Source organism: Abramis brama (genome assembly GCF_963993115.1).
Source record: "Abramis brama genome assembly, chromosome: 16".
NCBI lineage: Eukaryota > Metazoa > Chordata > Actinopteri > Cypriniformes > Leuciscidae > Abramis > Abramis brama.
In genome coordinates, this window is record NC_139978.1 from 14,665,807 (window position 1) to 14,688,997 (window position 23,191).

The 23,191-nt window shown below is 37.9% G+C and overlaps 1 protein-coding gene across 1 annotated transcript in view; it reads right to left on the reverse strand.

Annotated features, from left to right (window-relative positions):
- Positions 1–7,029: 7,029 nt before the first annotated feature.
- The window catches only part of LOC311066220 (transmembrane protein 132C), a 320,252-nt gene continuing 304,090 nt past the window's right edge, over positions 7,030–23,191 (reverse strand). Inside the window, exons 7-9 of the mRNA XM_084087267.1 lie at positions 18,746–19,019; positions 15,421–15,612; positions 7,030–9,091 (exon numbers count right to left, since the gene is read on the reverse strand). Coding sequence (XP_083943393.1) covers positions 7,895–9,091; positions 15,421–15,612; positions 18,746–19,019 — 1,663 coding nt within the window. The 3' untranslated portion in view covers positions 7,030–7,894. The remainder of the gene's footprint in view (positions 9,092–15,420; positions 15,613–18,745; positions 19,020–23,191) is intronic.

A 23,191-nucleotide genomic window follows, 5' to 3' on the forward strand; every position in this document is an offset into this window, starting at 1 on the left:
AAAAGTAACCATTGCATTCCAAAGTAAGAAAGAAATTACAATAATTTAATGTTTACAAGGAATAACAGTAGGCTACATTTTATAATGGTTACTTTCCTGAACTGAGACAACCTCAGTGACGTATGCGGCTGTGACCTCTGAAAGGAACACTCCACCGTTTTTTCATATTAAAGTCCACATGAAATCAAAATTGATCATATTTACTTTGTTTGCCTAAATTGATCGTTTTGTGGTGAACAATTCATCCATGCAAGTCAATCCACACAAAAAAAATTTTTGGCTTCGTAATCTTTAATCAAAATCTGAAAATGCCCCTCCCCTCTGCATTGGAGGACCTTCCCTGATGACGTAGGTTTGAGGACTTGGGTTGGGAAACGCTTAACCACTCCCCTCAAACCGTTAGTCTGCTATGAGCAGAGATGGAGAGGAGGAGCGCTGGAGTAAAACCCTGCCCTCTGTTCAATATTCCTTTTCACTGGGAAATACGTCACAACACTGGAGAAAAGTCGTTTGCAACTTCCGGTTCACGCGGACTTTAAACTATGTAATTCCCTTAAAGGTGCCATAGAATGTGAAATTGAATTTATCTTGGCATAGTTAAATAACAAGAGTTCAGTACATGGACATGACATACAGTGAGTCTCAAACACCATAGTTTTCTCTTTCTTATTTAAATCTCGTTTTTGAAAAACACCCCTGAAAAACGGGCGAATCTCCACATAACACCAACTGTGACGAAACCGATGGGATCATTAATATGTACGCCTCTAAAAATTTGCATATGCCAGCCCATGCTCAGTGCCAGGCGAAACTGCACAGCCGAATCATCAGAAGTTCTGCAGGTGAAGAAACAAGCAGGAGGAGGATCATAGGGAAAATGGCAGATCTATCTATAATCTATCTATCTATAATCGGATACCGCTACAGTTTAATTCGAAGTTGTTTAGTTGCTCTGCCCATTTCACCACGGACTGTTACAACAATATCAAGCAGCCAGGCTTCTCTCGGCGTCTCAAACGGACGAAGGGGGCAATTTCAACTAACGTTATATTCCCGCAAGCGGCAAGTAGGGATTTTATTAACGATAATTTACATTGTGTTATCTAGATACAGCGCGATATTGTTTTTTCCTCGAGAGACATCATGGCTTGCAAACGAGCGAACGAAGCATGGCAGTTGCTCAGTGTTTGGTTGTAGGCCTACAAATGAACACAAAAATATTTTTTTGCTCCTACATCCGAGCCTCTGGAGAACCAGTGGGTTATGTGAATTTCTGATGTGTAATTGTTCAAATTCAGACAGATAATCTTTCTTTCAAAGTCGTTCAACACTGTTTATGCATCAGTATATCGCGTTGCAGTGATAAGATCTTCATTCACGCGATCAACAGGCTGTCATCTGCTCAGTGCTCATCACTGAAACCTTTTATGTGATGGGAATAGATCTAAATACTTTAAAAAAAAACTTCTCATGATTCGTTAATCCCGATAGCTGTAATAGTAAAAACATATAAAAGCTGTAATAGTAAAAGTTTTCCAGATAGCTCTACATGTAATGCCAGATATTTCATATGCAAGCATGTCAGCCAATCACAGCAGTGGGCAACAACACTGAAGTCTCACAGCAGACACGCCCCTTCAAACAGAGTGTTCAAATCAATGGATGAAATCAGGCTAGGAAATATGCCTTTTATTTCTAAATTATAACAAATTTTGATCTAAAAAACATACTAACATTATAAGGGCACCCCAGGAAACATTATAAAATAATAAAATAATCCATTCTATCGTTTTTTTAATAATATTCAAAAAGCCTAAACACTCTCAATAATCAAGCCATTTGAATTTTCTGAGCAATATGACATCATATTGCTCATGCTCCTCCCACGACCACTGACATACTGTCCTGTATTATCATATTTCTGCCCTCAGCCAGTTGTATTCTGTCCACCAAGGCAGCACTTTACTTGTCTTGTGTGGACACCCCCCATGGAAGAGAGGGGTGGGGTGAGCAGTTGCTCATTATCATTTAAAGAGACATGCACTGAAATGGGTCGTTGTGAATAGAGCTGTTTTTGAGGAGGTAAAAAGCGTGTTGTTTTACACAATCATTGAGGAATTTTAACCAAAGTGTGTTAAAAACTTTACATCAAGACCCTAAAGAATCATACCAACTTGTGGAAAATGGGCATTCAATGACCCCTTTAATGGCAAACATGTTGAGGATGGCAGTAGGCGTACTGTCAAAGTGAAAAGCTCTACTCATATCCATGTGTTGCTGTTTTTTGTTGTTGTTGTTGTTGTTTTTTGCTAACCTGGAAACTCGCTTTAAAAGGGTCTTTGTTTGTATTTTATACAAAAGATTGGTCGAGCGGCGTTCCAAAAGTACTGATACATTGTTCAACCGTAGTTCAATCAATTCAGCTGTTTGTTTCTCTTCGCCTGTCTTGAGTTTTTTAGTGACTCTACAACAGGGTTCCTCAAACTTGGTCCTGGAGGGCCACTGTCCTGCACAGTTTAGCTCCAACCCTGATCAAACACACCTAGATGTGAGTTTCTAGTGATCCTGAAGACATTGATTAGCTTGCTCAGGTGTGTTTGATCAGTGTTCGAGCTAAACTCTGCAGGACAGCGGCCCTCCAGGACCGAGTTTGAGAAACCCTGCTCTACAAGTTACATCGATATGCCAGTAGGTGGCGTGGCAACACGTGACAGTTTTTTGTGTGTCATTGACTCCTTCGGTTCATTCAGGAACTTCAGCAGTCCTCCTGACTGTTTGGCTCGGAGACTCTAAGGTTCAGCTGTGGCTTTGGAGCTATATTTGTGTAAGTTACTGAATATTAACTTCTTTTTACTGAATGTATTCTATTTTCTTCCTAAAGCCGTGCCTTACTTGTAATTAGAGTGGTGGTAGCATATGTGACTTTCCCCAGCCTTTTCTTTTTCAGTTACACCCCCACCAAACGCATTAGGGGCACTAGGACTCAATGGGCTCAGGGGAGATGCGAAAGACGTCACTTTACCTTTGTCGCTATTGGACAGTGTTACTTTAGAAAAACTAGTTATTTGTACACGTTTTAATGTCACATTTTGTAATATTTACGCTGTTTTTATTTATTTTCTCATCCATTTTTTGAGGAGGCACTGCCCATGATGCAACTTCATCATTACACATGTGTAATATATATATATATATAAGATGCTATCCTATCAATATGGGCCAACATTTCTAAAGAATGCTTTCAGCACCTTGTTGAATCAATGCCACATAGAATTAAGGCAGTTCTGAAGGCGAAAGGGGGTCAAACAGTATTAGTATGGTGTTCCTAATAATCCTTTAGGTGAGTGTGTATATATATATATATATATATATATATATATATATATATATATTAAATACATGACATACAAGTTTCAATTTAAATGATATTTAAGTACAATTTAGTTACCCTAATGCTTGTCAGTAAATGAGGCAGTTTTAACCCTATTTCAGACAACAGTAGTTAGTTATGATATTTAATATCTCCTTAAGTCCTACTTAAGTGGGTCAAAAAAGCACTCAAGTTCAACCAATTGTATTTAATATAAATGTAAATTACAACACATTACTTGCACTTAAGTGTATTCTTTTTAATTATATTATTTTCGAAATAAGTATGCTTTTTCACAAGCATGATCACACTTTTTAACTGAGATGATTGATTATATATCTGAACTTGTCTTACACCACTTTACATTTTACTAAAATAAGTTTGTTTGGTTTGAATGATAAAGCAATGAGATGGTTCTCCTCAATTTTGAAATAAATCTGACTTTACACATCCATTAAAATTCACATTGATACACCAGAGAAGTAAACAGTTTGAATAAATGTATAGTTCACCAAATCATGATGTCATCATTTACTCAACCTCATGTCATTTCAAACTGGTATACATTATTTATTTATTTGATTTTTTTCTGCGAAACAATGACATTTTGAAGAATGTTGGTAATCAAAAACAGGGATTAAAACTTAAGAATTTTAAAGTCAGTCCTGAACCTCACAAAATGTTGTTCATATATTTGATCAGAGTTCAGCACATACCATCAGTGGATTAAAATGATTTATGCTGCCAGATGGTATAGTTACAGCATCAACCAGCAGGGACTAACATGATGACCATGCTAACCAAGCAGACCTTTGACCTTTCACATGTGACTGATGATCCTGAGCTCAACATATTCAGCCTGCACCTACTGAGAGGCTGACAGATGTACAAGACATGCCTAAGAAGAAAAAGGCAGTAAAGGCAGTAATGGAGAGCAGGATTTTGTTACAAGTCATGCTGAAATGAAATGTTCCCCCCTGCTGATGATGCTAGAAAACGAGCAGACGTGATTATAAAAGATGTGTTAATTACAGCCAGAGATCCATCCATCATTCTCCCTCTCTGTGCCATAGATTATTCCTCCCCTAGTCAGCTCAGCTTGAAGTGCCCTTCACAGATCACAGGCTGCACCTCCGTTCACAATACCCCTGTGCAACACGCTCCCCGTATATATCCACCTCGCGCTTATAGAGACGCATTCAAATTTAATGGCAGGGAGACTGAACAAAAATAGAGAAAAATAAAACGTAATTTGTCAGGATACTAGAAAACAAAACTGTCTCTGTGTGTGTCATGGAAAGACAAAAGACGCGATAGTGTCAGACGGAAACAGGAAAAGAGAGGAGCCTCAGGCAATGAAAGAGGATGTGATTGATATGATACTCCTGATAAAAGAGAGAAGCGGAACGGCAGAGGAGGAGAAACGGGGATTAGAAATGTTGTACACTTTGGCTTTATTCAATATGGTTGTTTTCATTAGGCTTAGACCAGATCAATAACTCAACACTCACAGCAGCAGCTGTAATTGTGTAGACATGATGCTACTGGTGCGTATTCAACAAATCTGAAAAACAAAAGCAGAATAACTGATAATTACGAGAGAGCTCTGTGCGAGACTACCAGAACCTGTTTTTAATAACAACTCTCCAAAGTTCTGTCGTCTTAATTAGGAATCTGAGCAACTTTGTGGTTGTGGGCTGTTAGTTTACTCAGACTATCTTTAAAGGGTTAGTTGACCCAAAAATGAAACTTGGGGTGATCCTTTCATGTCGTTCAAAACCTGTGGAACACAAAAGCAGATGCTTGGCTGGATGTTTGTGCTGCTCTATACGTTGAAAGCAAATGAGGACAGATGCTGCCAAGCTCAAAAATGTCAGAAACAGGAGCATAAAAGCAGACCGCAGGGTTTGTGTGCTATATTCCAAGTCTTCTGAAGCCGTAGCTCTCCATCATTCGTGTTCACCTACATTCAAATATGGTGCGTGAAGACGTGTCATACCAGGTTTGACAACATTGGTTGTTAACGGCCTCAAAACTCACTCATGCAAAGCAATATTGTAGCTTTTACTCAGGAATTACTAGTAAATTTCACAAATGGCAAATAACACATTGAATTAAACATGACATTAAGTGTTTTATTTGTACTTCCATAGTGCTTTTTCAGTTTTTCTTTTCAGTGTTCCACAGAAGACAGACAGCCATATGGGTTTGAAACAACATGAGGGTGAGTAAATTATGAATTTTCTTTTCTTTTAAAAATGAACACGCGCTAGACCTGTTTTAAAGATTATATTTCCACACCAATGTTAGAGAGAGGATTTTTCAATATAGTAATCAATATCTTAAATCAAGATAATTGTCCATTATTCATTATCTATTCCTTATGCGCCTCTCTAAAATACTTGATTTTAAGTGGTTAACAAAGGTTTTATGCTCAAGGGAAAGTCAGTTCACTTGGCTGCCATATTTGCAATGCCTCCAGCAGCTATTTTGGGCATGCAAGACCAACTCTAATCTACTTGAATGGGGAAATATTGAAATCTCAAAAACTGCTTGCCAAACTCACATTTAAATAATATATTTCAAATCAGCAATCTGACATAAACGGTCTCAAAAGTTGTTTCCTATGCTCAAATAGCATTAAAAAAAGAGTATATTTCAGGTTGGTAAAGCCAATGCGCACATGCAGTCCTAAGCACGAGTCTCAGGACACTGACTGTTTCTATGGGAACTTGAGTAATGGCAGTAATTATTCTGATTATTCCATATTTGGCAGCACACTGCACTTTCTCCCATTCATAGTAATATAAGTGAACCGTCTTGGTATTTATGCAGTCTTTGTTAGTTAATTGCGGCATTGAACGCCATTGAAATATTCTTGTGTAATGACCAAAAGTCCCTATTTAAGGAAAGAAAATTAAAACGTCACTGAAAAGAACAAGGGATCTTTAACAGAACTTTAATAGAATTTATAGCTCCTAACTTTAATAAAATATGATGTATGAATATGAGGATTACCTCAAAATGTATATCCGTATGCAAGTTTGAGGAACTTTATTTAAATTAAATACACCTCTATTGTCAAGTGCCAGTGATTATCCCTCCGTGTGCCAATGCCATAGATTGCTCACTGCACCTTTAGAGGATAAAGTGGTTTGGAGGATGGATGGAATTGATTAAAATATACTTTAACCATTTTGGATGCAATAAATAAAATGACAAAATTTGCTCTCAGTTTGTCTTTGTTAAACCTGAAATCGGTCAATAACACTTGATTCTTTATCGTTTGTTTAATTGGTTAAAAGTGCAGAATCTCATCCTTCCCGTCTGCTTTCAGAGGCTGTTAATGATTTTCACTGAAGACTGATAGTTTCCCATTAATAAAACTGAGAAGAAAATACAATTGAGCACTTGCAAGAAGTATCTACTATAGGTTAATTAGACAATAATTGGCATTTGTGTAGTGAAAGGTTAGAATATTTTGGCTTGAAGGATTGCGGTGCAAATGTCACATTAACATGTAGTACAACCATTATAGAATTAATTTGGCCTTTTTCAAGCAAGACTCTTATCATATGCTGCATAAACATTGGCCTTTTTTTTTCTTTCTCCCCCAATGTTGTAGCTATTGCGTATTAGATTAGAATTGATTGCTTTAATTTTTTGGAATTTATAATTGATTTAATTTCCTACACCCAGAAAATGTCCATGGTCAAAAATGACTTGAGCCGAGTTTCCTTTTAGTACTTTAATAAGGTTCCTATCTCAGTTGAAACAGCTTGTTTCTGACTCTTCAAGCAACAAAAGGTTATAACTCAGATTTGGGAAATAAAGTATAATTTAAACAGCCTTGAGGAACTGTGTAATTGATTTAGTTCGGCAGTACTGGGTTGAATAACATGTTTACCTCTCAGGCTGAGGAAAAGGTTTTGAGACATTCTTTACCAACAAAAAAAGCGGCCAAAAAAGAAAATGTAAAACTTGGTGACTCAAGGTCTATTGGTGAATAAATTAAATATATCCAGAATCCAGCAAGCAATACACTGGCCAGAAATAAAACTCATAAGGCAAAAAAATCCAAACCATTCTATGTGCACTTTATTTACAATGATTCATTAATATTACAGTCCTTAATCTACATGTCACCATCTGCGTACAGTCCTGTAGCCTCATAAGTGAGTGCAGAGCATTGGCAAGCCTGGAAATACGGTTTAGTTTTTTTTTTTTTTAACTACAAAAGGTGCTAAAATAAAATCATTTAAAAAAAAAAAGAGGAGAATAGAGAACATAATATAAATGAATATACAAAAAAGATTTGATTTATCTTTTAAAAAGGCATATTTTGCCATAAGTCTTAGCATTGTCCCACTGATGGCATGTCAAACCACAAGAACGCTAGACATACTTTATGTAATGGCTGATGTGTCGTGTTCAGTAAGGTTTATGTAGCAGTTGTTCCCTGGCTCGTAATTGTCTCTTTTACAAAGGCATATGGGTGAGTTCAGTTAGCACACATTGATTGGACTAAGCCACTTCCTTTAAAACACTGTCGTTTAGTCTTTCCATGTAGTTTCGTAGTTCCTTGGAGTCGCCAAGCTCAACATCCTGACATACCCACTTAATGTCATCGTCAGGATCGACTCCCAAATTTTCCTTTGCCGGACTAACACTTTCCACTGGGATGGTGGTGAACGTGGTAAACTTCACACGTTTCCTTTTGGTCGTTGGCGAATCGCCTTTGCTGTCTTTCCCCGTGCAGACTGTGGCGGTGTCGGCTCCTCTGTGCACCTGGCCTTGAACATTCTTCTGCAAAGAACCGCCGTTGAGAAGGTGGCTCCCTTCTTCTAACCCTCCTAAGCTGGAGTCCATAATGGTGATGTGCTCGTCGTTCTGTGGAGACAAACTCACGTGGCTCTCCAGAAGTTCGGCGTCGTTTCCCAGCCACACCCAGTCGTGAGCGTGGTTCATGCTCTCCTGGCCCTCGATTGACATCTCCTTGTGTTGGTACTTGAGAGTGTATGAGATGCAATTGATGAGGAAGACCAGAATAGCCAAGCAGAAGACACCTAACAAAGCGTACATCCCAATTTCAAGGTCAGTAAGTCCATGAGGTATTTGAAGGTCGTCTTCGTCCACGTTATGTCCTCGGGGAAGGTCCACTTGAGCGGGGAAGTCTGAGAAATCGACTGGAATGCCAGGCAACTGGCTCCCATCGTCTGAGAGCTTGTCTCCACCTGGTCTTCTGATGATGGCTGTTTTGGTCGTGGTGGTGATTCGTCTCATGATACCATCCTCTATGTCTGAGATGGAGCTTCCATAGTATTGGTTGTCCATTCCGGTCCTGTCCGGGAGGGACGGGTTCTGTCTGCGGTCACCTGGTCTGTTGTCCATGTCCTCTCCATCTTGGCCGTATTCACCCGGCCTCAAGGCGCTTTCACTGCGACCAAACTTCACACGGATGTTGCAGTTTCCAGCCGCTAGGACACTTCGGCGCTTAAATTTCTGACACACTTCACATACCGTCATTTCTACGTGCACTAGCAGACCTTGTCCCTCGGCTCGCGCTGAAATAACCGGCCACTGGCTTGCAGCGTCCTGCCGTATGGACACCACATCCTCATCCAGAGAAGTAGCGGTCAGAACAAAGTGCTCCGGGTTGTACAGGTCCAGAGGAGCCATGGAGCCGTCACTAAACTGCAGCCAAGCACTGATCAGCGCCTCCTATAGAGAGCAAAAAGAAAATCCAGATATGTTTGAATGCTTCAGCAGCAAATAATGTATTTGTACCGTATCAGTTAGTGTATCAATTTATATTTAGTTGTGAATGCTCAATTGCTTTTTTACATTTAGATTATTTTGCCATCATCTAATGCTCATTTAACGTTAGTTAATAATAAAAAAAATCATTAATAATATCATTAACATATAAAAATAGAAATTTTCTTACTGTACATTATAAGGTTGTGATGCCTAAAATGTGATTTTATATTTTATTTTAAACTTTTTTTCTTGAAAACATATCTCATGCAGTACTTTGTGTCTTCGTGTTTTTGTCACAGCTGCTATATATATATATATATATATATATATATATATATATATATATATATATATATATATATATATAGCAAAATGAAGCAAAAATCTAACCTTTTATTGAAGTAAAAGAATTGAAATAATAATGATCACATTATGAAATAAATGTTTTTCTCCAAAACACGCTGGCCATAATTATTGGCTCCCAGTTATTAAATACTTTCTGCAATCTCCTTTTGCCAAGATAACAGCTCTGAGTCTTCTCCTATAATGCCTGATGAGCTTGGAGAACACCTGACAAGAGATCAGAGACCATTCCTTCATACAGAATCTCTCTAGATCCTTGTTGGCACCTCTTCTCTTCAGTTTAGCCCACTCATTTTCTATAGGGTTCAGTTTAGGGGACTGGGATGGCCATTGCAAATGCTTGGCTGTGTGCTCAGTGACCCATTTTTGTTTTGATGTTTGTTTTTGGATCACTGTCCTGTTGGAAGATCCAAACATGGCTCGTTATAAGATTTCTAGCAGAGGTTGTCAGGTTTTGATTTTTTATCTGTTGGTATTTGATCGAATCCATGATGCCATGTATCTGAACAAGATGTCCAGGACCTCTGGCCTGTATGAACCAAACCCATATTAAGTGTTTGCTGCCAAAAAGCTCTGTTTTGTTTTGTTTCATCTGTCCATAGAACGTTTGAAAAGTAACTGACACTACTGGAACTTCAAACGGGATGGGTTCTGTGGTCAGATGAAACAAAAAAATGAGCAAACACTTAAGATGGATTTGGTGCACAGCACACAGGGATAAAAAAAGTACACCATGTGTAAAATGAAATACTCTGCTGTATCTTTAATGTTGTGGGCCTAATTTTCTGCCAGAGGTCCTGGACATCTTGATCAAAAACATGGCATCATGGATTTGATCAAATACCAACAGATAAAAAAATCAAAACCTGACAAACTATGCTAGGAATCTTAACGGGCCATGTTTGGATCTTCCAACAGGACAGTGATCCAAAAACAAACATCAAAATCAAAACAAAAATGGGTCACTGATCACAGAACCAAGCATTTGCAATGGCCATCCCAGTCCCCAGACCTGAACCCTATAGAAAATGAATGGGCTGAACTGAAGAGAAGAAGCGCCAACATGGATCTGGAGGGATTCTGTATGGAGGAATGGTCTCTGATCTCTTGTCAGGTGTTCTCCAAACTCATCAGGCATTATAGGAGAAGACTCAGAGCTGTTATCTTGGAAAAAAGGAGGTTGCAAAAAGTATTTAATAAAAGGGGCAAATAATTGTTCCCAATGTGTTTTGGAGTAGACAACGAGTTCACTCCCTCATATTGAGTTGGAGCCCATGTCACTGCCTGTGACTTTACTAATATACTGTGTCTGAATCCACACAACAATCCTTTAATGTAGGCCATGAGATCAGAGTTGTGTCTGCTCTACTTGGAGGGTCAGGAGTCGTCAGATTAAAAAGATATGAGGAGATAACAGTGCCATTACGGATATGGAGCTGCATATAGGGATTTGCAACACAAGCATCTTAAGCTCTTCGCTTACCAAGACATCAATGCTCTCTGCCTGTCCGTGAATAACACGCTACAAATCCTTCTAGAGGGGAGGGGGGACTCCCAGAGCACTCTAATCATGCAGTGAGACTGCGAATGAGGGAGGTGCTCATGATGATATCTGTAATACTTTAAAAGCATACTGTGAGCTCCAGAAGGATTTTGTAGTGTGTTTATATATTCCGGATTTGGAATATGTTTAAAAATAATAATATATATATATATATGACTTGTGATTTAGATTTTTTCATCCTTACAGTGGCCAGCGTTCTTGGAGATAGACTTATTTAATTGGTATTAATTAGTGCAAAGGCCATCATCGCATTCCAGTTTATCCTGCTGCATGTTATTTTGATTCAAGCGATCGATTAAAAGAGTTTGGTTGCTGTAGCTTAAATGCTCGTTTCTTCAGCACAAGTCACAGAATTTTTTCTCTAATTTGTTGGCTATACATATGAATATTTCCTTTTAAAATGTTTTTTTTTTTGTGTGTGTGTGGCAATAAAGGGCACATATTAAATCTGAGCTCATATTTAACCATTTAAATCTGACATTTCTGCAACAGAAAATAAGTTTTACCATATTTCCCAGAACATGTCACTTTTTTGAATCATCTGAAATGTGCTTTAACTTATTTCATATTCCAAAGTGCAAACATGGCACAAAGCATATTTGGATTTGTTCTGAATGAGAGAGGTGCATGAGCCCAGGTTTATTTGTATAGCGCATTTCCCACATTGCTGGGAGCTTCAGTTTTGCTTTAAATAATTTTGTCTAGGCTTAGCATTTATTATGAATGCCAATTTGTTTGTTTTACACTTAGATTTTTCATTCCAGTTCTGTTCTGAACAATGTTAAATGTAAGATTTGTTGTGGAGTCAAGGGAACTAAAACAAATGTTTAGACTGTTTATAAAAATAAAATAAAAAGTAATTTAAATTATTTCTGAATGTAATAATTTATCACTTGTAATATTAAGTAACTACATGTACTTACTGTAGAGTTATAGGATTAGGATTGGTTGCATGTAATTATGCATCATTTATAGTTATTACTATTGTAACTATATGTAACATGTAACAAGGACCATGTAAAATAAAGGTGTTACCCTTGCAATTTTGACCCGGTGTGAAAAATTATTGTAACTACCTCGTGTCACATAGAGTAGTGTCTTATGTGTTAATATAAGAAACACAATTTTATGTGATATGATTGTAGCAGAGCTGCTGCCTATGTAGAGTGTTCCAAATCAGTCATTTATGAGGTTCCCTTTCAGCTATGGGCATTTTAAGCACATTTAACATGGTGCACACACCATCTGTGTGTTCTCAATAGGAGACTGTGGCAGGCTGCAGATTGGGGACGGCACTGGTTTTATAAACAAGAGTTTTATATAACAAATTCAGAGCCATTCAGTTATAGTGGTAATTCTGCATAAAATATGAGGATGAATACAATTATCTTTGTATGTTTCCAATATCCTGTTGACATGCCCGAAATTCATGTTCTCTTCTCTGGTACTTATTATGTATTGTCACACCAGGTTCCACAGGAATTAGCAGACTATCAAAGCCTCTGGAATACACAAACACACACGTATGTCTGTCTTAATTGAAAGGATTTGGCTAACAGCACTGCGATGCTGCTAAACTGAGGTGTGTCATATTGATTACGACTGTCAACTAGAAGATAATTATATTGAGTCCAGGTACTGAGGCACTGCAAATTAACCACCTCCTCTTGAGTCCATTAACTAAGCCATAATTAAGCATGACAGCTGTTAACTATAGTTACTTTCATCCCTGGGTTATACATCACACTTGTGTAACAAATGACCAGTGTAGGAAAAAAGCTCCTTAAATAGGCTGTTATAGAAAGGGAATTGCGGTGAGTATTGACTGTGTTATATAATGGGCTACTGTTAGTGAATGCAAATGGAGCATTTTCCTAGAAGTATTTCCAGAGAAACGCACATCAAACTGTTTTTTAGGAGACCAAAGCATAATGATTCTTACTGTGAAATAACGGAATCTCAAGATCATTATTGTCTGTAATTAATTCACATTAACTAATAAATAGTTGACATTAAGTGTGTGATTTTAAGTGTTGGCTTGGAGTATTTAGAAACTATATTTTAAAATGTATTATGTATATAAGTTAATTCACCAAACTGAAGGATAATCAGATGCAAAATACACAACCTGAATCTATAATCTATTAAAAATCTAAATGCTTTACATATTGCAAAGAAATTAAGAAAAGCTATTCCTCATACAGGATTTTTGGAAGTAAGGATTAATCAAAATACCTGCTTATGCTGATGTAAACTATTTAAACAATGGACTAATTTTTCTCAGTATTTCTATATGGTGGATATTTACAGATTTATATTAATAAAAACAAACTTCTCTGAACGTCATATCTAAACATTGCTGCAAAGGCAAAAAACAGTTACTATTTACTTTTTGTTATGAGTGAAATTAACTCTCGAGGTCCATTCGCACCAAGGACGATAACTATAATAATAACTATATTAGCGTCTACACCAGCGGACGATATCATTCTGTTTATTCTAAGCGCACACTGCAGTTTATGTCATGTCACTTTAAAGGGGTCATATGATGGTTCTAAAAAGAACATTATTTTGTGTATTTGGTTTAATGCAATGTGTTTAACGTAGATTCTTCTACGCCCTGCCTTTCTGAAACGTGTAGATTTTTTACAGAGCTCATCGTTCTGAAAAGCGTGGTGTGCTCTGATTGGCCAGCGATCCAGTGCATTGTGATTGGCCCGAATACCTTACGCATGTGACAGAAATGTGACGCCCCTTACCATATTTGGAACATCAGCTCAGTAAGTAAAAGTCGACTCTGAGTCAATTAAATTAATCGTTTTTCAAACTAGTCCTAAGCCATTTCGTTGTGACATCAAGACGAAACATTAGCATATTGCCCGCCCACTTATTGCGCGTGCAGACACCAGGGAAAACTTGAACCTCAAACCTGCAGCTGATTCCTGCGGATACTGGATAGCATCATGTCGAGAAGACGGCGCTGTGCTTTATATGTGAAGGTAAAGCCAGTTTTTTTACACTGCAAGGACGAGCATGTGAAGAATCAGTGGTTAAAATTCATCTTTACCATGATATCACAGCAGTATAATCCTAAACTTTTGCTGTGTTCCCTTTATTTTACTGACAACTACTTCTCAAATCTCAGAGTTCAATGCAGGATTCGCAAAACGCTTGCTCTAGAAAGATGGGTCAGTACCCAGTTAATTTGGCCTGCAAGTATGAATAATTATTGATGTATATATTTTCTACCGATGGTCAAAATAATTCGGTTTGAGTTTTATATTGTGCAAGTCTCCTGCTAACTGGCTTATTACTGTCTTACTGAAATACTTCTGCTGATCAGTTGTGGGCCACTATTAGCTAAAACTGTGTCTATGAATGCAGATCGTCTGTCGTTCTCACTACTTTGAGTAAAGATTAAGCATGGAGCAAGATTTGTTTTACCAACGTTTGTTATATCACTCATTCACGCTAGAGCTCGGCTAATGTATGCATGTTATTATACAGTTCCCACATGTTCACCACAATAAATTAGAAAAATACTCTGTAAATAAATAAGTAAAATAATCGGTTTGTTGATGGACATGCACTTGTTAATGCTGATGGAGAGGAATTACAGTTGCAACATCTCATAATGTACATCAAACTGAGTAGCGTATCACTGAGAAACGTCCTGCTCGAGTCGTCCTTGAATTAATAGTTCTTCCAGTGTTTCATCATCGGACTCGGACTCGCACTCGGTAAAATCGACGTCATTGTTCGTTTCTGTCTTTAGTTTACGGTGTACAATCCCTGAGCTGACGATCAGTTATTGCAATGGGCGTTTTTGTTTTCGATGCACGCTGTATGTGGTAGACCAATCACAACAGACTGAGCTGTCTGGCCAATCAGAGCAGAGTGGATTTAGAGAGATTGATTCATCCATGGAGTCGTTTGAGAATCAGTGAACAATGTGGTGATGTGCAAATGTATATTATGAGAAAATGAAACAGTTTTTTGACCTTTGATGCATGTAAACCTGTTGTAGGAGACTCCAAAACAACATTAGGAAACTTTAAAATAGCATAATAGGGGCACTTTAAATAAAAGCTGCGTACTGGCTGTCATTTCATTCCAGTTTATCCTGTTAGATGTTATTTTGATAAGTGATCGATTACAAGGGTTTGGTTCTGTAGATGTGTTGTCAACAAAGTAGAAATGATACAAAGATTCTCTTTCGAGGATTCTTTCATTTTAAAGCTACAAGAATGCTTGTTTCTTCACCGACTCTAATAATTTGTTGGCCTTCTGTATAAATATTTATTTGTGTGGCAGTAAACAGCACATATTGAATCTGAGCACATATTTAACTCTGCAAAATGACCTGTTTAGGATTGCTGAGCACTTCCTGTGTGGTTGCCGTGGCGCTGATGGCTCGGTTACTTCCTGTGCTGAGCTGCAGGCTGAGTGTGAGACCACTGACCAACTGCAGTCCCAGTTCAGTGATGGTCACTCGATCATCCACAACCCTCACTGTCTTCTCTGCCAGGATAGAGTCTGACAGCGGGGACAGAACCTGGAGCAGAGCATACACACAAAAGTGCATTATTAAATACAAGCATCATAAGCAATCTGGGTTGGTGGATACAGCTCTGCCCACAAGGATTGCCTCCAATTACAGGGAGAAATATCAGAAACACAGAGCTGTAAACCCATCTAGTGATTGATGCAATAAAAAGGTGTAACAGACAGTCTCTTGCCCGCCCACACTTTCACTGCAGACGAGCAGATATTAGGTATCTGGTCTCAAAGCAGACAGGAAAAACAAAATAAATCCAGATGACGAACACCTCCTCAGACACATGTTTTCATAGCAATATCAGCCCACTTTCCTGGAGACAGAGAAAAGTGGGCTGCGGAAAAGGCAACGGCTTAGTATTAGCTGTGTTCAGACTTACAGAAAAAATGAGGGGACTTTATTTACAGTGCAAAAGTATCCATTACAAATAAAAGGAAATATCTTGTTTTAAAAAGATGTGCCAAGTTCTTAGAAATGTACTTCTTGTGTTCACATTGGTTTCAGGGGGTTTAAAAATAATAATTATTTATATTTTCAATCAAAGTTTAATTTAAATTGAACTCTTTCCCCACCACTGATTTCAATTTAACTCTTTCCCCGCTCAGGATTTCTGTGTTTTTACTGTTATATGGTAGGGGGCACTATTACATAATTTCTGAAAGAGAAGAGAATCTCTAGATCAAAACGGGCAAAAAAAAGAGAAAAAAAAGAAAAGAGAAAGAAGCAGAAACATGCGATTAAAGTATTGCTTATGCATGTTGTAGTCATGTTGTAGTTTCTCAACTTTTTGTTTAAAATTTAGCTTTTCTTTAATGAAAATTACCCACATTCAAGTGTTGATAAAAAAAGAATGCATGAAGCTAGAATAAAACAGTTTTTTTTTTTTTTTTTGGAAGCAGAGGCTGTGTTCTTCTTTTTTGATATTGCATGTTCAGATTTTCATACAAAAAAAATACTCTGGAGGCCATGAAAATTTTGTGAAAATGACCAAAAACGACCAATGTCCAAAAAAATATCTAAAAAATATTTGCAGAGTGTTAAATATTTCTTTCAGTTGTGTACTTCATCCTAAATGTTTCCAAGAATTTGTAAATTCAGAGAAATTCCCAGTTTTAAAAAGTGGCCGTCCCTGTTCACTTGCCTGTCGCCTGTCAATGATGTAATATCCGCGTTATCCCTGGTTTCCGCTTGTACTGCCATAGTAACCATGGCGACAGATGTGGACAACTGCGTAGTGCGTAACGTCTAGCGGCACGCTGTTGTTGTTTCGTTCAAACATTATGGACCATGGCAAGCAGACTTTGGGGAAAAAGGAGAACTAAAACAAGGATCAATATCAGCGTGACGTTTTCGAGATGCCGAGAGCTCCGCGTCCGCGAAAAACTTCGACTTGACAGAGCTTCACGACTTGACAGAGACGTCGCTCTTGCACGTACTTTATTAGACAGGTGAGCAAATGGACATAAAACAAATCAATGTTATATAGCTCAACATGATGAAATGTTAGAATATGATCAGTAAGTTATTCTAATGTTGATCGAGCTTACTGCTAGTCTCATACAGCCAACAAACTAACACATAGAATAACATTATAACTTTCAACACACTCAAATGCTGTTTAGTGTGATAGTGTAATGTTAGCCAGCGCTGCGTTACTTCACAAGTTTAATTCGTCAAACAAACTGACCTGTGTGAGTTTTAATTCAGCACTTGCGTGTAGTTTGGTAGAATGAAATGTCCTCATCCCTAATATTCACGGGACTCGTGTGTGGCGCTGATATCTGTCTCTCATTAGCAATCGCGACCTGCTTCATACCATAGTCATGTTAAAAACATGAATGTTTTCACTCATCCATAAACATTATTAGATCCATCGGCATGACAGCAAGTCCCATCATTCCGCTTAATACTGCGTTATCAACCTACGCTTTTGTTATTGTAAGAGGTTAGCGACCAAAAAAAAAATTACATATTGTAGCTTTAAAAAAAGAATGCTGGCGGGGAAAGAGTTAATAGGGGCTTTCGCACCGGGTAGTTCTAGGAACTTAGTTCTTGGAACTAGCCACCAGAGTGGTTCCCCGAGAACTAATGTTTCCCTTAGAAACATATTCCTGGTTGCATTCGCACCGCCAGTAGGAACTCTGAAGTGACGTAAGCCACGCTTGTTGTTGTGACTTTTATTTTGACGGTGCGGCAGACCTTTATTTTGACGGCACTAAGAACAGAGCCTGAGCACATAGTGCTCGAATTCTCCGTATCTGTCTTACACGTTATTAGATAGACCTGTCATACATAGAAAGTAGACAGTAAATGAAAAGGTATTGGAGTATGCTGTGTGGTTGATGTCCAGTGTTGCTAGCTGAGCAGAAATACATAATCATGTTTCGCTTGGTCCCCTCAAAGTTGCGTTGGATTTTCTCCTTAGCATAAAAGTTAAGAGGTCCATCACTGTTTTCAATGTGTGTAGAGTACATTTCTGGAGTAAATAAATAGGCTATAATCTGTGTGTTTACATAGTTTTTTAGTTTTTTATTTTAATGGCGGGTACTGGTGTTTTGCGTGTGTTCGGCCAATCAGCGTACACTAACGTCACTGATAGTTCCTATAGTGCTGGTTTAGACCCGACTCTGAAGTAGGAGTGTCTCATTTGTTAAATGCATTAGCGAACATGAACCAACATTTAGCAATATGTTCATGTTAGCTAACAGTGCATTAACAACTGTTAACAAATATAACTGGATTTTCAAACTGTATTAGTACATTTTGAAATGACAATTGACTTAAATTAATAAATAATGTAGAAGTATTGTTCATTGTTAGTTCATGTTAACTAATATAGTTAACTAATGTTAACAAATGAAACCATATTGTAAGGTGTTACCAGTCATTTTAATAGGAATGACTTTAATATATATATATATATATATATATATATATATATATATATATATATATATTTTTTTTTTTTTTTACAAATATCATTACGTTTTTTAAGTTGCACCATGTGAAATTTCACAAACTAACTTTGCCTTGTCATAAAATAAGGTCAAATTATCTGATATTTTAAAGAGACATATTGCACCACATGACTGAAATGGCAGACAAAAATATAGAAAATATACACGCATACCTGAATGCTGGTCATGCCTGTGTCCATGCCCTCCAAAACACGTCCCTCTCTCAGCCTGGCGATTCGGGGATTCTCTACTTTCAAGAAGTCCCAGACCAACTCTGTAATATCCACCTGCCAATCACTGCCTAGCATGTAAGCCACCTGACCTCGCGTCTCAGAGGATTCAGCCACAAAGTGTGTGAGCACACGCACCATGGTCCTCTGGTACTGTAGGGTACACGTCTTTCCTCTCCGCTCTTCGTCATCGTCATCTTCACTGTCCCGCGTCGACCTGAGAACGGAAAGGATAAAAGTCGGAATCTGCACCAGGATAGTCATTATCTCTGTAATATTTAACATTTAACCCAATCATGTTTTTGTTTAACTCTTCAAAGGTTTAATGAATTTTTCATTTGACGTTTCACAAAACAACCTTCTTTTTTTTTTGACAGAAATAACTGTTTGTTGACACGCATCCATTAAGCTTCATTAGGCTGATGCACTTAATCAAGGGAAGCTAATTAAGCAAATCAGTTTTATTTGATACTCTGACTGACTGACATTTACAGCAAGAGCTGGAAGTACAATTAAGCTACTACTTTCTTTGAGGACTTTTTTTTAATCTACTTTGATGTTAGAAGCCATTGGATAAAGGTAAAGAGCTTCACAAAAACACATTCGTATTTAAAGATAGAGCTAAATGTACTTTAGTAATCAAAGATCAGTTCAAGTATAACAGTCAAGATCACTTAATGAATGTTTAGTAAAACCCACGCACATAATCAAAGGGTGAAAAATGAAGGTCATAGTCCTCTTTAGACGGCTTTTGCGTGGTACAGCAAAACTAAATCACTGAAAGAAACCTCCATATTGTGTTTGAACATTGAAAGGAGACTGCATTAAAGGTAAGGTAGGCAGGGTTTTTTTCATACACTTCTTGTTATACTGGTTGAAACTCTTCACATCCTTATAGCAATCAATACTAGTGGTCTAAATATTATTATTATAATTTTTTTTCATATATATATCTTCTGTGGACATCTCAGGACCCAAAATAATGTTCATCCAATCACTGCATCCGGACTGAATGTCGAATAAAATGTCTTACCTGCCTGTCAACATATACATTTCCATACCTCGGCGCACCCTGCTAGAGCAGACATCACACGTCATCAGCGCGTTTCATGAGGCTATGCAGAGTTGTAGACAGTCACCGAGCGCCAAAACAAACAGCAGCCGCTTTTTTAACATTTCCTCTTGAACCAAAACAACAAGCTTTTGCGGCGTTCACGCCGTGTTGTAACGGTTATTATAAGATGGCAACCTGGTGATGTTCTACCCAGAGCTGTTCACGTCCTCAGACTCAGATTTATGCGTTTCTATGTCAACACTATCAACACCGAATTGAACCTGCTGTAGTCAGGTGGTACAACTAGAGCTCTGTAAGTTGTTTACATTCATTATTGTTGTAATGTGGTGAACTTTGAGACGAGGTAATTTAACGGCGTCTCTTGTGACGCTTTGCAGACTCTGCTCTGGCTGTTTGTGTGTTTCATGTGTGAATCATGGCTTTGGAGATGCTCTGAAAAGAGGGTGGGATCTTATGCTATCAAAGCTAGCTTGCTATTGCTAGCTTCTCCAAAATTGCCTACCCTTCATTTTTTATTTTTTTTTGCTATATCTGTGAGAAAGGTGTATGTGTGTAGGTCCTCTGGTTCAGATTACAGTATGTATGGTAATGCGACATTGACTTTTGCAGCACTGTAATTGAACCCATTTTATAATAGAATCACAATTCTCACACTATTCTAATCACACTATTCTATTCTACAACAATTACAGCAAGGAAAAATCATCCACTCACATGCAGAACAATTGTTATGTTCCTCCTCATTAATTATTTATCTCTCTTACCACACACATAAAATACATATTTGTTACATATAGAACACATTTTGAGAAAAGATGAACTAACATGAACTACCAATTAACAATAGTAAATGTATAAATACAAATGATTAAATGCTAGATTAATAAATGCTGTAAAATTGCTGTAGTTATGATACCTAATGAAATAATGTTAATGAACCATATTGTAAAGAGTTACCACTATTCTTCTACATTATATATTGATATTTTGTTATAATATGTGCGGTCACATATTCAGCCAAATTTTGTAGGAGCAATAGTCTATTGTCAATAGTGTATGTATAAAATGTATGAAGCACAGTTCACACAGAAGTCACTTTCAAACTAAGCAGCTTTTTGCCAATTTGTGCGACCAAACTGAACTTGAACAGTTCATTGGGAAATCTTGCGAAATTCTTGATTGCATAGATTCTTATTAAATTGGTTGGATTAAAAATAAATAAATACAAATCTTCATTGGAAGTGATGGGATATTGACAAATGGCTTTTTTTGATTTAGCCATCAGTTGTTCTGGTTGAGATCACAATGGCAGGGCTCAGTTATTTACCAACACAGGAGGTCTGAAGACGATTCAATAAACAATATCTTCCACGAGGCAGACAGTTGTCCCTTAAGGGGGCAGCCCTCCCTCACTAGCACCACATATCTCACTCACACAGCGTCATTCCTTGATACAGACTGGAATAGTCATTCCCAGCGGTTGGACTTTATCATGCCTGCCTGGTGTTGAGAGAACACTGTTAACACCGGTCCGTAAAGTGCGGGAGAGTCTGGCACTCCACACGCTACAGGCTTGGCATGAGCACAAAAATGCTCTCTCGGGTCAGTTCCTCTCTCGCGCACTACACGGACCAACTGGCAGTGCATTTGGCAGAGGCCAAAGAGCCTTGCGATTCTCTCTCACATACTCGCACACACGTAGCGGTAAACAATGGATCATCAGTGCCCACTAGCACCAAACCGTAATGCTGTTACATCAGCAAGGTCATGCCTGTTATGCCCTGATAAATATAAATGAGAGTGTGTTGAGAGGGAAATCAGTGGTGAATGCAAAACACACACATTCCTCTGCCATATTTTGAGGTGATGAGCCAAAATTGACATTTTCTCCTCTCTTGCATGAAAACATTTCTCTGGGTCAAATAAAACAAATGTGAGGTGACATTGCCATTTTTAACATGCCCGTTCATCCTTGCTAAACATGTTCACATTGTGATAATCACAGGAAAGATGAATGTACTTTGGCATGCGCTCTGTAGACCGGACTGCAGCTGTGTGCGCCAACACCACTGGCTAATGAGCGTCTGGGCCGGCCTAACACGTTCATAAACTGCTGACAGAGGCACTTGACTTTCTGTAGCTAGGTGAGCGTGGCTAGCGGAGGCATCCTAATTAGTCGTGATGTGCTGACAATGAAGTCCTTCATTTAACAGCATGCATTTTAAAGGATACATGTGGAGATGTAGCCATTTGGGTGAATAAAAAAAAATCATGTCCTGGTACCTCGAAACAACCTTGCTAACAAGCTACTTCATTGGTTGACCTTTTTAAAGGTACTATATTTGGTGCCTGATTAGAAATAATAATAATAATAATAAACCTGTACAGGGCATTTATTCTTAATTATCAAAATATGCTAATTCATTTATTTTAAATATCACATTTTCAGAACAAGATGGAGTTACATTTTGGGAAGGGGAATAGGATTCTGTGTTGGGATCTCACATGACACCGTGAAACAGAAACTTATTGTAAAGTGTTACTGAAAATAATTTTTGTTCTATTACTATATATTATATTTATGTAATAAATAGCACTTGGTTGGGTATTTAGTTATCTAAAGGTGCAGCCACATTTCCAGCAAAATTTTGCAGGAAAAAAAGGTCTATTGACTATTGTCAATAGTGTAGTGATTTATGAACAATGCAGCTTTAAGGAAGCTTCTAGGTTGGCAAAAAAAAGAAAGAAAAAAGTTTACACTAAGAAAAAAAAAGTTTTATAAGAGAAGTCACTGACAATTTTGTGACAGGAAGGATTCAGTTTATGGCATTTCTTATTTATTTCTATGGTATACAGTGATTGACTGTCACACAACTCTGAAATAAATTCAGTGACGTTGAGGCTGTAATGTGATTGGTTATTAAGGCACACGTGATCCAAGTTGGCCGTTACACTTTCTCCAATGAAAGAGCTGCGGACATTGGTATCTCTCAGTATTTCTTTGGTTTTTGGGCACTTCTGTTTGTTTGAGATATCAGGTGCAATAACTATATCAACCAAAAGAGTGCATTAGGGCCCACCCCCCTTTTCAGCGGCATAGGTTCTGGAAGTATTTTTTCCATTTATTTTCCCCATAGGGATTTTAAAAAAAAGTATTTGTTAAAGAGTAATAAGCCATAAACCAAGACAATCAGCTACAGGGTGAATCCCAACACTACAAACTTTATACAGAAGTACACGACACTGTACTTAAGAGTTTAGAGAAGACGACGAGGGAGAATCAAAAGTTCCAATGCAAACTTTTACTAACAATA